The sequence below is a fragment of the Aquarana catesbeiana genome, linkage group LG01, assembly GCF_042186555.1.
Source record: "Aquarana catesbeiana isolate 2022-GZ linkage group LG01, ASM4218655v1, whole genome shotgun sequence".
NCBI lineage: Eukaryota > Metazoa > Chordata > Amphibia > Anura > Ranidae > Aquarana > Aquarana catesbeiana.
Window position 1 is genome coordinate 790,777,329 of NC_133324.1, and position 16,254 is coordinate 790,793,582.

Below are 16,254 nucleotides of genomic sequence, written 5' to 3' on the forward strand. Positions count from 1 at the left end.
TTGTCTTCCAGATTAATGACTCCTAGTTTGATGGCATTTGATTGCACAAATCTAACCCTGCAGACAGTTTGCCCCAGGCAACTATTTAAATGATGTATGAGGTTTCTAGTCTAGATTTCTGGGGAATGGCTGAAATGTGTCTGTAGATAATTGTCTGAAATGTTAAATATAAATTTAACTTTGTGTTCTCCATTATTGGCTTGCTGTATGAATACTGAGATTTAGTTGCTCTTAATCTCCCAAATGCATCCAAGTCAGCTCCCTCTGGTGGAATTAAAGGCCTCACATTAAGGGAAATGCATAAGCTGCCATTGCTAATCTCCTTTTGAAAATGTGGCCTGGCTCACTGGTTCCTGTATTTTCAGTTAGTGACCTTTAACCCCTTAACTCCTGAGCCCAATATTTCATTGTTGGCACAGGGTAGTAAAACTGTAAAAAAAATATTGCAGCTAACTTGTATCCAGGTAAATTATATAATACATTTAATGATACATTTTATGTTAAAGTGAGTCTTTATTTGATAGTACATTTTAATAGATATCTCCTGATTTGTTTATTTTTTTGTAACTATTAAAGCAAAATTGGTCCAAAAAAACAAAAAACAAACAATTTTTAAATTAAGTTGTATATTTCTTACTATTACTATGACCCACCACCAAAAAAGACACAAATTCAATTCTGCTTCTGATACCATAAATGTGTACATTTTTTGTTGTTTGTACCTATAGTTGGGCCAAGAAACAATAGTATGCATTTTTTCTAATCCTACCTGAAACATACCGACCCTGATCTTGACTCTGAAACTAACCTAGATGAAGCTCTGATCTAGCTTTTTAACATCATTTATTTTTTACAAATGTTTTTTATTTTTTTTCAAAAATTAAAAATAGAAAGTACAGGGGTGGGTTTTACAGAGTGATCACTGAGATAGCCAATCACAGGCTATCACAGCAGTCTTGTGATCAGGAACTGGACTTCCCAGCTTCCAATCCTACAAGACCAAGGGTTGACAATGACAGTTTGTTCTGTGTGCTTAGAGCGCTATGGAGCATGCTTCCAACACATATGGTGGTGCTTTCAGTGTATGTTTTTTAGGGCAAAACTGCAATTAAAGTGTTTCAACGGCAAGTATAAATTTTAATGCTGTAATTGCTTTTTACACTGTAAAAATAATTTCCTAAAAAGCCTGATTTCTAGTGTTCGGTGCTTTAATTTGAATGTATTTGTGAATTTGCTACATACCGAAGTCATATGCCTAAAGTTCTGTCATTCTTCCAGCTATAGGTACCACAGTTTGTATGTGTGATTTCTTTTACACAGCTTTTGTGAGTCCTCCAAGTAATATCTCTTATTCAATTAATAACTTCTTTTAAATGAATCAATAAAAATGATAAGCTAACCTTTAATTTGCATAGCACTTAGATGCAGATAAAAAGAAACGGAAACTTCTTTTGCCTTCACAAGTTGGACTGCGCTGTGTTACTTCCTTAAGTGATTTTCACCTTTACTGTGCATTGCTGTGAAGGGCAGATAATTGAATAAAATGCTATGTAGAGATGAGAATTTCTCAGCGACTTGGCAGGCAGCTCTTGCCACGTGTTTCCTTGCTGAAGAATTTCTTTAATTCACACGACAGTGGGGAGAATGCTCTCTATTAACCATAGAAATGAGATGCCCTCCTCTTGACAAAGGTGTATTGGAAACAAGCAGCTTCCCATTCCTTTGACTAGAAGTTTATCACAAATTATTTAACCTTAGGTGGATAGGAAATGCAGAGAAGAGCTATCGGCCACCTGAGCCTCCGCTTGTAGCCTGCCTGTAGGAAATGCCAATTTACTATTCCCTTTGATGAGTCCAAGAGTAGATTGTCTTGTCAAAGAAATGACACGGCTATGTGTGTGTGTTCCTAATGGCGTGTATGAAGAAAGTGACATGTATGCGATCACACATGATAAATAATTAGCAATTTGCCCAAGATGCTTTCTTTTAATATTGTGATGGAAAAAAAAAACACTGGGATGTTGGTTGAATTAAAAAGCAGTATCAAAAAAAAAGTCAAGTCATTTAACATTTTTACTTTATTTTCTTGCAATGGCGGGGTGGCTTCCTCCCAAACTATGGGGTTGATTTACTTAAACTGGAGAGTTCAAAATTTGGTGCAGCTCTGAGTTGAAACTCAAGTTGAAGTTAGAAGCTGATTGGCTACCATGCAGAGCTGCACCAGATTTTTGCAGTTTACAGTTTTAGTAAATCAACCCCCTTGTGTCTTTGCACATGTTCTCCACTACAGCATGCTGATAAAAAAGCAGAGGCCCTGCAGGCTGAGAGCGAGTAAAGGGTCAATTACCTTCCCTCTCCATCACCCTAGCAATATGTGCTACTTTTTCCATCACTCACTTAACAATCTATCAAAGTAAATTAAAATACTTGGGTGTGAATGAGTCTGCCACTCCCCCCCCCCCCTCCCCCCGTCCGTCTCATATGACGTGCCTCGGGATTGACCCACCACTGTCACATAGGGATGGGGAAGGAGTTTAAAGCCATGTGTAAGCTCCACCAAGTTGCCTTGGAGATCACATTAGACTTTTCTCCCTAGTCTCATTGGGGGAGATTTAGTAAAACTAGTGCACACAGAATCGGGTGCAGCTATGCATAGTAACCAATCAGCTTTTAGGTTTTATTGTCAAAGCTTAACTGAACAAGCTGAATTTAGAAGCTGATTGGTCACTATGCACAACTGCACCAAATTCTGTGTGCACCAGTTTTGGTAAATCTCCCCCATAGTCTGAGCACAGCAATGCAAGGGACAAGAAAAGGAGAGTGAGTGCTGCTAGGGGCTGGGGGAGTTAAGTAACCCTTTTACTTTGCTCTGCTTAGCAAAGGAAAGGGTCATTTTAAATGTTTGCACCTAGGCTTGGAATTTAGAATAATGTATTTAATTTATTTTAGTTCCAAACATATTTTTTGTTACAGATGCTGATCCTGAAAGTGTTTTATTGTAAATTTTTAACACGATTCATTATGTCTCAACATATGTGCATGTTGTTTTCTTGAAAAGTGATACTATTTATATGCTCCTTTAGATGTTAACAGCTGGCTGATGACATTTGGGTTCTATCTACACAATTCAATTCCTGGCTTTCCAGCTCCCAAACTGGATTTAAACGAGCCGTCCTATGAACTTCTGAAGAGTCAGCAATGGGATGATGTTCCTGTAAGTTATACGTTTGTTATTATTTTTACTATTATTATAATCATCATAACTATTATTTTCATTCTATTTATATACAGTTTAACCCTTGAATGCATTCAGGGGACAACGCACCTAACTCCTAGTTCTTTTGTTCCTGCCACCCTTACATGGGGAATGCACATGTATGATGTAATATTACCTGGCCTGCTGTCGGAAGGCATTTCAAAGACCTGAAGGACCTCCTTTTGTCCTTGGAAGCAAGCAGGGATGAATGTTAAAGCTTTAGCATTGGACTAATGAATAGTGGTATGAGATTCAATTCCTGGAAGAGACAGGGCTAATTTCTGACTGGGATGGATGTTAAAGGATAAGTTCACCTTTGTAAAAAAATAAATAAATGCACATCTTTTTGGAGGTAAACAATGTGCATTCATTATTTTTTTGTTAGGGGCCTGTAAAGCATAGCACCTGTGATCAACAGATCATGGGTGCAACCTCAGGCACCTGGAGACTATCCGTGTTACCATCACTGAACTACCTAGAGCACTCAACAGCTCCCGGGTAGTTCATTGAGAACTACAAGCCATCAGCCGCAATGGCTGAGGGCAGTTATAGTTCTCCCATTCACAGAACTCTGTGAATGAATGACGCGGTGGGTGGGCAGAGCATTGTGACAGCATGTGCAGGGAGAAGATCCCTGGCCCGCTGTCTTAACAAGGACTTGGAGGGGTTCAGGGACTGCTGCATCAGTAACATGTTACATTTTACTGTCTGAATACATGGGTAAAATCTTAGTAAAGGTGAACTTATCCTTTAAAGCTCTGACATTGGACTGATGAATCATGGGGTGGATCTCAGTCCTGGGAAGGGGGAAGGGCTGACTGGGTTGGATGTTGAATTGTATTAGACTGATATTTTGGGGATTGGTTTCTCTGTCCTGAGAGGGGGCAGGGCTAAGTGCTTAATGGGACAGATGTTGAAGCTCTGTTATTGGACTGATAACTGCTGGGGTGTTTTGTTTTTTTTGTCCACTGAAGGGGGCAGGGCTAAGTGCTGACTGGGATGGATGTTAAAGCTCTGCCACTAAACTGATGAATGGTGGTGTGGGACTCATTTCTAGGAAGGAGGCAGGGCTAAGAGCTGTCTGGGACAGCTCTGGCATTGGACCGTTAATTGGGGGTGCAGAACTCCGGTCTGGGAGGGAGGCAGGGCTAAATGCTGACTGGTATGGATTTTGAAACTCTGGCATTAGACTAATAGTGGTGTGGAGCTCAGTATTGGGAAGGGTCAGGGCTAAGTGCTGAATGGGATGGATATTGAAGCTTTGTCTTGGACTGCGATTCAAAGTCTTCCCCAAGCACAGACTAGGGAATATGGCAGTTTTCACATGTAAATATTGGTGCATTTTCTGTGCACTAAAGAATGTTCTATGTGGTTTTGTACCAGTTGCACCAAATCACATTAAAAGTAGCATGTGGAAGCTTCTATAAATGTCCCATTGTGTGCACCAGAATAATGCACCAATCCTCAAAGTTAAAAAGTTCTAAAATGTAAACCATTACCCGAGTGGTGTAAATTCTGCAGTAGGGAGGAGCAGATAATGGCAGTCAGCATTGCAGGAGGATGAGGAGGTTGGGATATATAGACAGCCAGTGCATTACTATATTAGAATGAAAGGAAAGTGAAGATTTCTGTAGATCAAAGAATTACGGTGCAATGAAGTGAGGCTGTGGAGTTTTAGGGAAACAAAGTTATAAGAGACATCAGGCTAACGGGGAGTGGAGAAGGCAACTTACAGATTTATGCCTATTCGGGTTGCCAGTTAGGCAGCACCTAATCTATTACAGGGCTGTTATTTTACAGTTCCATCTTTTCTTTTTCCCTTTTTCATTTTGATATTCATACCGCCCTATCTCTGCCCTATCAGATTTAGTACTCTTCAGTTACCTTTGTGTAATCTATTTGCTCAGCAGCAGCCTCCTTAACCCCACCCCCCTCACATGGCACAGCTCAGCTCCCTTCCCTTGTCAATAATTATGGTCAGTCACTCCTACATTATTTCCCCTTTCACTCAGTATAGTTCCTTCACGCTTTTCATTTCAGGTAAAGTGGAACTTCACTTTCCCAATCAACATTGATTATTTTTAAGCCTCATGCTGCTAGCTATAGTAAATAGATAAGAAAGTATACCATTTACTTGCTTTAACCTTTTTTTTCTTAAATTTCTTCGGTTATTTCCTGGTTTCTTGCCTAGGCGAATTATGTCATACACCCCAGGAGGGCAAAAGAGAAGGAGGGGTTTTCTCAGCTAAGGACACTCTCCTGCATGCATGCTTGATGTAAGGGCAGAAGGATTTCAGGAAGTAAATGATACATGAATCATCTACCCTTACTCAAGATGGCCACAACCAGAAATGTTAGGGGGCGGTTTTTCAAAGTGATTTCTCAACAAAATAAAGCATGGAGACATGAATGATTTGGAGAATTTGCTTTGAATAATTAAAATACATTAAATAGTGTTTTGGTTTGTGGTGGTCAGATGCAGTGAAGATCTGCTTTAAACACAGTCCTTTAATACATAAGGTGCTGCATAAATGATGTCCCAAATAACCACAACTTTACAGGCTGGTGTCTCCACTCTTTTAACTATGTTTAACTGCCTGGTGTCTCTAATAACTTTGCTTTCCTAACATTCCACTGCCTTAATTTATTATACTTCATTACACAGGAATTCTTTGGTCTGGACATTCTTTTAATATGACACAACAGATGAACAAACTATCGTAGGAGGCTTTTATAAATTTGATGTATATAACACTGAAAATGCATGGAAATAGAAACTGGCACATATTTTTCTGTGTGCCAATTTTTGTTAACCAGTTCGGCTCCAGGGCATTTTTTTTTTTTTGCATACATGTAAAAATCTTAATTTTGGGCAATAAAATTAATTAAACCCCCAGAACATTATATATTTTCTGAAAGCAGAGGCCCTGTACAATAAAAAAGTGATAATTTTTATTTCACATGATATTTGCGCAACTCTTTATGAAACGCAAATTTTCAGGAAAAAATATAATAAAATAAATTTTAGTGCAAAACCACACCATATAATACCCATTTTTGGTTAAAATATAAAAGATGAGGTTGTATCAAGTAAATAGATACCAAACATTCCATGTCTTAAAATTGCGTGCTCTCGCAATATTGCCAAAAACGATGGTGCCCAAAAATCCACATAGGTGACATTTTGAAAGCCTTTACAGCTTATCAATTTTAGCATTAGCTAGTAGCTCTTGTGGTAGACATTCGCAGTGATATGTCACATGTGTGGTGCGACTGCGGTTTACATGCATGTGCACACCCTGGGCTCGCGTTTGCGTTTGCGCAGGTGTGTGGGGAATGGGGGTTATCTGCAATTTTTTCATTTTTTTTTTATATATTTACGGTAATTATCATTTTTTTTTTACTTTTTTCTTTTATTTCTATATTTATTTTTACTTGATTGCTATCACAAGGGGTTAAAAAACCCCTATGTGATAGCATTAGGCAGGTAAATGACAGGTAATCTTTATAGACTCCAATGTCTCCCCTGCCCTTCACACCATCTAACCAAGCACAGATCAGCTTGGTTAAAAGTGTCTCCTGGCTGTGCTGGGCAGGAAAGGGTGCATCTGAAACGGGAAGTGACATCACTTCCGATTTCACTGTTTGCACGTGAGATCAAGACATGGATTTGCCTCAGTCTCACTGCAATCTCTCTCCCGTGGCCGGCGGATGTGTTCCTGGGCTCCCGTGAGTGCAGGACAGCCTGGGAAGCATGAGGGGAAGGGGGGTTACGAATGGGGGAGGGGGGGTGGCACAGCGCCGCCGGCTCTATGAAAGTGGTCGGCAGCTATGGAGCTGCCACATCACTTTCACTTTGAATCCGGTCGCCGGCTGAACAAGACCCACACTACTGCAGCCATCAGCTTGTGATTAGGGGTTTACTCTTTGACTGTACGTAGTACATCCAAAGAGCTCAATTGGTTAATCCTCCCAGTGGGTGCAGGTTCTACAAGGTGATTGCACTTTTCCAGGATAGTTGGATTATATACTTTGTATGGTCTGATGAATACACACACTATATTAACCTCCCTGGCGGTATGATTATTTCAGATTTTAGGTGCTGAAAGCGGTACAATTATTTTGCACAGAAATTTGGCGTTTCATATTGTAGGCCTGTAATTCTTAGGAATAGTTCACTTAAATCTGTCCAAACAAGAGTCTAGTAGACATCCCGGGTATGATAAAGTTTGAAAAACGAAATAAAAAATTATAATATAATAAATAACTATAAATAATTAAAACACATAATAATATAATAATAATAAAAATTATATAATAATGTAATCAAATCAAAAACACTGAAATTTGCACAGTTGCAGAATTTTAGCTTTTATTACTTTTAGTGTTTGATGACGGATCTCCCCACAAATCACTATCGCTCAATTCTGCAAGTGATTATAATTTATTATCGCTTTTTTCTAGCTGGTCTAAAACCACTTTTGATGTAAAGAGACAGTTTTGGTTGCTATGGACAATCTCCAGTTTCCTGGCAGAAAGAACAGTTTTATATATATAAAACTGCATGCAGGACACTGGGCAGACCACTAGGGACAAAGGGGATGTGTAGTTATTTAATACAGTACTGTAATCTGTAAGATTACAGTATGCTGTATCTATACTATGTGTTTCACTTTTGAATTTACCGCCGAACTCCGTCCCCGTGCGTCGCAACGCTCGCAGGGAACGGAGCTCGGCACTGTGAATCGAGCGAGACACAGCGGCTCACCGATCACAGCGGGGAGACATCGCAGGAACCAGGGGACAAGGTAAGTAATCTCTTCCTGGATCCTGCGATGCAAGCCCGAGTCTGGCTCGGGGATACCACTTTTGGTATGTAAAATCCACCCCGAGCCAGACTCGGGAATACCGCCAGGGAGGTTAAAAAATTAGCTTAGGCTTTCTATGTTTGTATGTTTCCCCTGCCTGCTTTATATGTACATTCTGGTTGACATTTGTCAACCACATTTGTGGTTGACAATAGTGGAGGCATTTTTATTGTGCAATACTGCAATAAAAAGCCTAAGGTCCGGCTATTGAGTGATCATATCACAAATCCACAACAATGTGTACAAAACTGTCATTCCTTCATTGGGATGCTCGCTGCTGTACAAATCGCCTAGTATGTAATTGAAAGCCATTCAAGCCAGCTAACAAATGCCCAGAGTATCTATTAAAAAGATTTATTTTCCTCTCATCATGTGCTTAAAAGGAATACATAGTGAAAATGTTCCTGCATGTTTTAAAAGCTGTGTGTCCATGCATGGGGATATGCTTTGCATATTGCTGGGACTTTACAGGAGATAACCCTTTTCAATAGATGTTTCACAAGGGACAGCATGAGGAGCAGACCTAATTCCTGCAAAGTCGAAATGAATTTTCCATATTACATTCTGGTCACTGCCTAAGTCAGTCCATTTCCCATCTCTTCTGGCAGGTGAACTCAGAAAATACTTGACTTTAGATGTACTAGTCTGTGACAGTGATCCAGGCTGACTGACAAAGTCTTTGCAGTCAGTTTACAAATTTCTGTCTTCGAGATGCAACTGACAGGAATGCTTACAAATGCTAGTTTGTTTTCTTCCAGCACTTCTTTCACTATTCCAAGATTTGTGTACGTAATGTCAGTCTTTCATAATGACAGCTCAATCTGCTTATGTGATAGTGTAGTGCTTGCTTTGCAGAAGAATTGGGCTCTAACTGGTTGCACGTTTTTAGGCTTGAGCTACAAACGTTTACAATTGTCCATGTCCTGCTAGTTCACTAGAGGTTTTTCATTTTGAGGCAAAAAGGTAGTGAATTTGCTAAGTATATAAACTCTTCTTTGTGTTTCCACAAATGTTTGCACTGAGCACTTCCAAGTTGTTTTGCCCCACAGCCCCTGTTGCCTATATGCCTGCCTTTAAATGTTGCCTATAGATCTGTGTTCAAGTCACACAGCAAAAATTCCAGGAAGTCATGACCTAGAAACACTCGGCATGTGACTATATAATACTGAACTGGGTTCAAGAAGCTGATATATACGCTAGCTTTTCTTCTACTAAATGCTATGAAATATAGTTATATTTTAAATAAAAATTGGACCCCTTTTCTAACTCTCCTGTGATTTCTCCACATCTAGTTTACATTGTCATGGCAGACAGCCTATTCTGATAAATGACACTTGAAGGAACACCGCAATGATTGGGGTGACAATACCAAGCTGAAATTGCAGTTCTTGTGAACAGTAAAAGGAGGCAATTCAGGACTTGTGTCCCCTATAATTTGCCATAGTGAACAGCCTCAGGAAGTATCTCACTTTTCAATTAAAGTGGAAAACCCCTTTCAAGAAGTTTAAGAATATTTTTCATCTTTCCTGTAGCATTAGACCGGCCTGTGGCCTCTTCATTAAAGATCCTAGTAATATCATGGTAATAAAAAGTTCATTTGCAGCCATAAGAAATACATGTATTATGCATAGAAAATGGATATAAGAAGTTGCAGTCATCTACACTGAGCAAAATGACTTCTGGGATCAGAAAAAATTGTTGTATTTACACACACTCCAATGTCTTTTTAAAGTAACCATTTACTGAAATGTTGGAAAATGGCATATTGGCTAGTATAAAAGCAAAGTGCCAGTGGGGAACAGTGGCAGCTTTAATTTCACTTGTCGGAAAAATGAAATATCGGTGTTAAATTTAATTGCAGATTTCCAGGTGACAGTCAGTTTAATTGGTGAACAGATACATGTATTATGTGCTAATGACTAAGAAAAAAGTGACTGGCGTTAATACTTTGCAGGGCTTTTCATTAGCTCCAGGCTACTAGCACCAGGGACAGAGGGAACTATCCATCAAACTTTGACAATAAAACAAATGTGAACAGTCCCCCGGAACCATGCATTAATTCCGAGTCCTTTAACTCCACAAGCTCTGAACAGATCCCCACTCACACACAGCATGAGACTTTTTGTAAAATATTATTCATGAAAGTGTCTAAAGGTAGACTTATTCTTATAGACATAGTAACCAGTGAGATTCCCCCTTTGATGCTCCTCATATAATGTGAAAAAGTACAAGGAAGAATCTGATGGCTACAAGATAAGCTCTTCTTTTGGACTCTTTATTACATAGAAGGTATTGATTTTGACATATTTTGGAAGCTGTTTGCACTCTTCCCAGCAGACTTTAATTTTGACTTGATTAAGGGTAACCAATTCCGCTGCTGTTCACAGCTTCTATGCATGTCAACTCTTGTAACACTGCATACACATCATTTTTTGGTGCAGTTGAAATACAGTCATTTTAGATACATTTTTTTATATTCCCATGAATGGTTCAGTGCATGTCACCACACCAAAGAGGTACCATCTCCTTAGAGTTAGGGTATGTGAAATAGCCAAGGCTCTAACACACATGATGTTTTTACTTTGTAAATACAATATTACCAGTGGATGGATATTTTTTTTAAATTACACAGCCCCTGTATGGTGGGCAAGTGTAATTTAGCTTGGTCTGAATTTTTAGCAAGATTCTGCCTAAAAAGCTGGCTACTGCTATGCCATCTGTTTAGCTAACCCATTGTACTATGGAACTATGGAAATCCTTTCTTATATATTAAGTGTTTTTAAGCAAAAAATCTCTATATAAAGCATATATAAAAATGACTAAAATTATAATCCTTTAAAGAGATGTTTAGGAATTTTTTTTTTTAAGAATCACACTTGTCTAGGTGCTTCTGTCCCCCGCCAGCTCTAAACTGAGAACAGAGTGATTAAAGACCGCTGATCGCTCGGTTCTCAGTGCCCGTGAGCAGAGAGCTGGTGACTGTCAGCCACTGCTGTCTGCTCTGACTCCCCCTGTGCTCACTGGAGGGGCTGAGAGGCTGAACCAGCTTCCATGTGGATCCCGACCATATCTTTCCCCAGCCTAGACCAGCTCTTTGTGGTCAGCTGACAGCAGGCTTCAGCCCGCTGTTGGCTGAAAACAGGTCACAGGAGTGCAGAAAGAACTGCACTCCTGTGATCCACATGATCAGTGTAGCGAAACAAGCTTTGGCTGTACTTCTCCTTTAAATAAAATGAATACTCTTTAAAACATAAAATAAACTTGACTCAAAGTCAATATAGTTTACTTTAAGGGCAATGTTTTTACAGAATATGATTTAATTTCTGTGTCTATAAGATTTACAGGAATTTTGGACAGGAAATACAAGACAGGAAGTAACTGGTCACTTAGAGTCTTACTCATTATAAACCTTATTTATATGAATCAAATACAAGTAAAAAAAAAAAAAACAGTACAGATGGAAAATTGACAGAGTACTATTTACATAATGTATACCAATACAGTGTTCATTGTCTGGTATAAGATGTTAATATACTCCAGGGTTAGAATCAATTCATAGCTCCTTAGTAAAGGTACATATAACCTGTTAGGTGTCATCTGCTTTTTTCTTAGTGGAGTGGATTTCAATATCCTGATTACCAAAATATTTTATTCCTGGAGTAAGTACAATGTGGTGTGAGGTTGTCACATATTCATCTTGGTTCTTGGTTGTCACTGCAACTACAAAAAAAACAAAACAAAAAAAAAAACAAATTTATTTGCTTATTGATTGCTGACGTACATTTCATTGAGCTAATCCTGCAAAGATCAAGGCTCTATAATTAACAAGCTATATTGAAGAATAATATATGTTGCAACTGATCGAAGTAAAGGTTTTGGTCTTGTGGTTTTCTCTTGGATGTGGACTTTAACCTCCCTGTCGGTATGATTATGTCAGATTTTAGATGCTGAAAGCGGTACATTGTTTTGCATAGAAATTTGGCGTTTTATATTGTGGGCCTGTAATTATTAGGAAGAACTCACTTAAATCTGTCCAAATAAGAGTCTAGTAGACATCCCGGGTATGATAAAGTTTGAAACACAAAATCTTAAATTATAATATAATAAATAACTATAAATAATTATAACAAATAATAATATAATAATACTAAAATGTATTCAATAATGTAATCAAATCAAAAACACTGAAATTTGCTCAGTTGCAGAATTGTCGCTGTCATTACTTTCAGTGTTTGATAACGAATTTCCCCACGAATCACTATTGCTCAATTCTGCAAGTGATTCTAATTTATTATCACTGTTTTCTAGCTGGTCAAAAACCACTTTTGACGTAAAGGGACATTTTTTGGTTGCTATGAACATTCTAAAGTTTCCAGGCAGAAAGAACAGTATATATAATATAAAACTGCATGCAGGGCACTGGACAAACCACTAGGGACAAAAGGGATGTGAAATAATTTGATACAGTAATGTAATCTGTAAGATTACAGTGTACTGTATGTGTTTTTCACATTTTGAATTTGGTGGCAGGCTCCGTCCCCGTGCGTCTCGAGGCTCGCAGGCAATAGAGGCCGACACTGTGATAGATCGAGCAGAAGACACAGCTCACACACAGCGGGGAGACATCGCAGGATACTGGGGACAAGGCAAGTAACTTTGCCTGGATCCTGCAATGCAATCCCGAGTGTGGCTCGGGGTTACCGCTTTTGGTAGTGAAAATTCACCCCGAGCCACACTCGGGAATACCGCTATGGAGGTTAAAGGCAAATATGCATCTGCCCAAGCTTATGACGACCATTGTTTACTCTTTGCTATAACATATTCTCTGTAGAATAAAACACTTTGGTAATATAAGCACAGGGGAAGGGATATAGGGTTTGAAATGCCAAATCACTCAATCTTATTGACTATAAATACGTAAAGTCTACAGGGAAGTGACAGCTTATTGTGACTTAAGAAAAACAAGAAACTACTATATCCAAAATGCAATACATATTTATTACTTTGTTGAATTTGATTGCATATTATTAACAACTAAATTGTTCTCTTTTCCAGCCAATTTCTGGAGTGCAGCAACAAGTGTCAAGACAGTCTAAGGCTTTCTTAGCTTTGGGGAAAATACCAGAAATTCAAATACGCAGAAATAACGCCCGAGAGGAGAAGTCCTGGCTGTGGTTTGCCACAGTGAAATCGCTAATCGGGAAAGGGGTCATGCTGGCCGTTAATGAAGGGAAAGTCATTACTAATGTGCTCAACATTGCTAATGAAGACTGCATCAAGGTTGCAGCAGTTTTAAATAATGCCTTTTACTTAGAGAACCTCCATTTCACCATTGAAGGAAGGGATACCCACTACTTCATAAAAGCCACCACTCCTGAAAGTGATCTTGGGACCCTGAGGTTGACCAGTGGACGCAAAGCCTTAGAGAATGGCATCAATGTAACAGTGTCTCAGTCCACCACTGTGGTGAATGGGAGAACTCGCAGATTTGCAGATGTGGAAATGCAGTACGGTGCTCTTGCCTTGCATGTACGTTATGGCATGACACTTGATGAGGAGAAAGCACGGATCCTGGAGCAAGCAAGACAAAGAGCTCTCTCCCATGCCTGGGCCAGGGAACAGCAGAGAGTGAGAGATGGGGAAGAGGGTGCTAGGTTGTGGACTGAAGGAGAGAAAAGACAGCTGCTCAGTGCTGGGAAAGTACAAGGATATGATGGGTACTATGTACTCTCTGTGGAGCAATACCCTGAGTTAGCAGACAGCTCTTACAATATACAGTTTCTCAAACAAAGCGAGATTGGGAAAAGGTAACACACTGGCCTTGCAGAGGCTGCCAAAGAGACAAAACACATGTGCTTCCTCTGAAAGGGAGATGTAAACTGTATTTGCTGCATAGCGATTTGAGTCCACGCTACACTCCGGCTCAAATATCCTCTCTGTAGCACAATCTGTACTGGACTCTGTGAACAAAAGAGCCTTCCTGGGGAATGAAAACCTGCTGTTGGCAAACCCCCTTTGTTTTTATGAATGACCTTAAAGGTGATCTGCTTTAAGATAATATGTTTACATATGCATATCACTGCACTCGGACTGGAGATTAAAAGCCTATAGATTTTGCAGTAGGCTCTATGTACGTTCATCCAGACACTGTATTTAAACTCAAACTATGTGTACAGTGTTTCCGAATATTATTGAAATGTTGACCTTTACTTACAAAGAGTAGTTTCTCGATTCTCTCTTTCTCTCTCTTTCTCTCTGCATAGGATGTGCTATATATCATTGTTAATTTTGAAACGTGGAGCAAAATTACTGTTTATAGACAATTCAACCGCTTTTAACGTGCTGCTTTCTACAAAAACAAAAAACAAGGACATTATTTGGCACAAGTGACTTACGCTACCATGTGACTTTACAGACAGATTTTACAATGCTAACATGGTCTGCCTTGAAAAAAAACTATTGCAAGTAGAATTATCTTCAAGTTTGAGCAAAGGAATCTGTTTTTCCTTTTTTTTTTCTTTTTGTAAATTATGTGAAACAAGTTGTTTATGGATTTTTATAGGAATTACAATTTACTGTACATCAAATATTAGTCTCAGAGGAGTTAATTTATGTAAAAGTGTTTCAGAAAGTTTATATATAAAATAAAATGATAAAAAAAATATGAATGTAAAAGACTTATTTTCTATGCAAAGTTTTGCTTTGGAAGATTTTTAAAATCAACTAGAGATGCAATAGCAGGGCCTTTTTCCAGCAGGGGCATGGAGTAACGCACTTCAGGCACCTCTAGCACTGACTGTATGCAATGCCAAGGGGTGGTGGGGTGTGCTGGAGGGTCTATTGTTGTTGACTGCTGGGGGATCTATTGTCAGGGATCTATTGTTGCTGGTTCCTGGAGGGTCTATTGATGCTGGCTGATGGGAAATCTGTTGCTGCTGGCGGAGGACTGTTGTTACTGGTGTAGAGCTATTGTTACTGGGTAAATATTTGGTTGTGGGGGGGTCTGTTGTTACTGGGGGAATCTATTGTTGCTGGCTGCAGGGGATTTATTTGACTGCTTTTCTTGTTATCCTTAAAAATTTCCATACACATTACTTAAAACCACAAAATAAATGGTTCTGTATTATATGAATGGGCAGTACTGGGAGGTGGGTAGGGGGTGGAACCAAGGAATGGTGCTCAGAGGTGGGTATGGGATGGGGTCAAGGAGTGACTTAGAAGGAGGGGGGGTACCTGCACCTATTCTCTCTCTATATGTATCCTGGCTACATGTACAGCAGGGTTAAGCAACCTCAACTTCCCAGCTGTAATAAAAATACAAATCCCACTACATCTCTGCCTCTGAGTGTCATACATTCAGCACAGCTGTGTGTATGTATGTATGTGTGTGTGTGTGTGTATATATATATATATATATATATATATATATATATATAAAGGCCGGTATGGTGGCCTGAATTTATGGTGGGAGCCGGGGGGGGGTATTTAACCAGCCCGCTCGCCTGTGGTCTTTGTCGGTTTCTTGTGCACAATACTACGTCACTAGGCCAACTATTTGAAATTCAGCGTCTGTGAGTTCTCGTGTTTGTGAGTTCCCGTGTTCGAGAATTTTTCTTACAACGTGTCTGGCTCAGCTGCCGCAGGTAGGGTTTCGGCTGACGTTTTCATTTCACGCATTTGTCAGATATGTCACTAAACCGTGATATCAGACTTACGAACCGCGCGTAGAACTTTACACGTAGCCGTAATGTATACCACTCACTCGTACTGTCGTTAAATCAGTCATTTTGTTATTTTGTACCCCACTCCGACGCAGGCGCCGCTTCGTTCAGGCATGTCTAAAATTGTTTACCATGCTTCACAAGACAAGTCATTGTCACTCGCAAATTTCTGTACACCGACCCGTGCCATTTCAAAGCTAATTCATTTTCACAAACATTTCAAAACATTTCAAACCATTTTGAATCATTCCATTCATTTCAGTCACGTACCGCGCTCCGAATCAAATCCAGTCGCATCCATGATGCACCGATTAGTTCCGGTGTGCCCCAGTTGCTTATGGCCTCATTTCAGTACATGCTCCAGAGTCAGATTCATTATCAGTCGCAGGTTACGGCTCACCGATTCATG

At 39.5% G+C, this 16,254-nt stretch overlaps 1 protein-coding gene across 12 annotated transcripts in view; it reads left to right on the forward strand.

Annotated features, from left to right (window-relative positions):
• Positions 1 to 14,745, forward strand: part of TENM3 (teneurin transmembrane protein 3) — a 1,659,985-nt gene extending 1,645,240 nt beyond the window's left edge. For all 12 annotated transcript variants that reach the window (XM_073606803.1, XM_073606789.1, XM_073606818.1 and 9 more), the window contains 2 exons: positions 3,084 to 3,214; positions 13,180 to 14,745. In XM_073606803.1, coding sequence (XP_073462904.1) covers positions 3,084 to 3,214; positions 13,180 to 13,935 — 887 coding nt within the window. In that variant the 3' untranslated portion in view covers positions 13,936 to 14,745. The remainder of the gene's footprint in view (positions 1 to 3,083; positions 3,215 to 13,179) is intronic.
• The last annotated feature ends 1,509 nt before the right edge of the window (positions 14,746 to 16,254 follow it).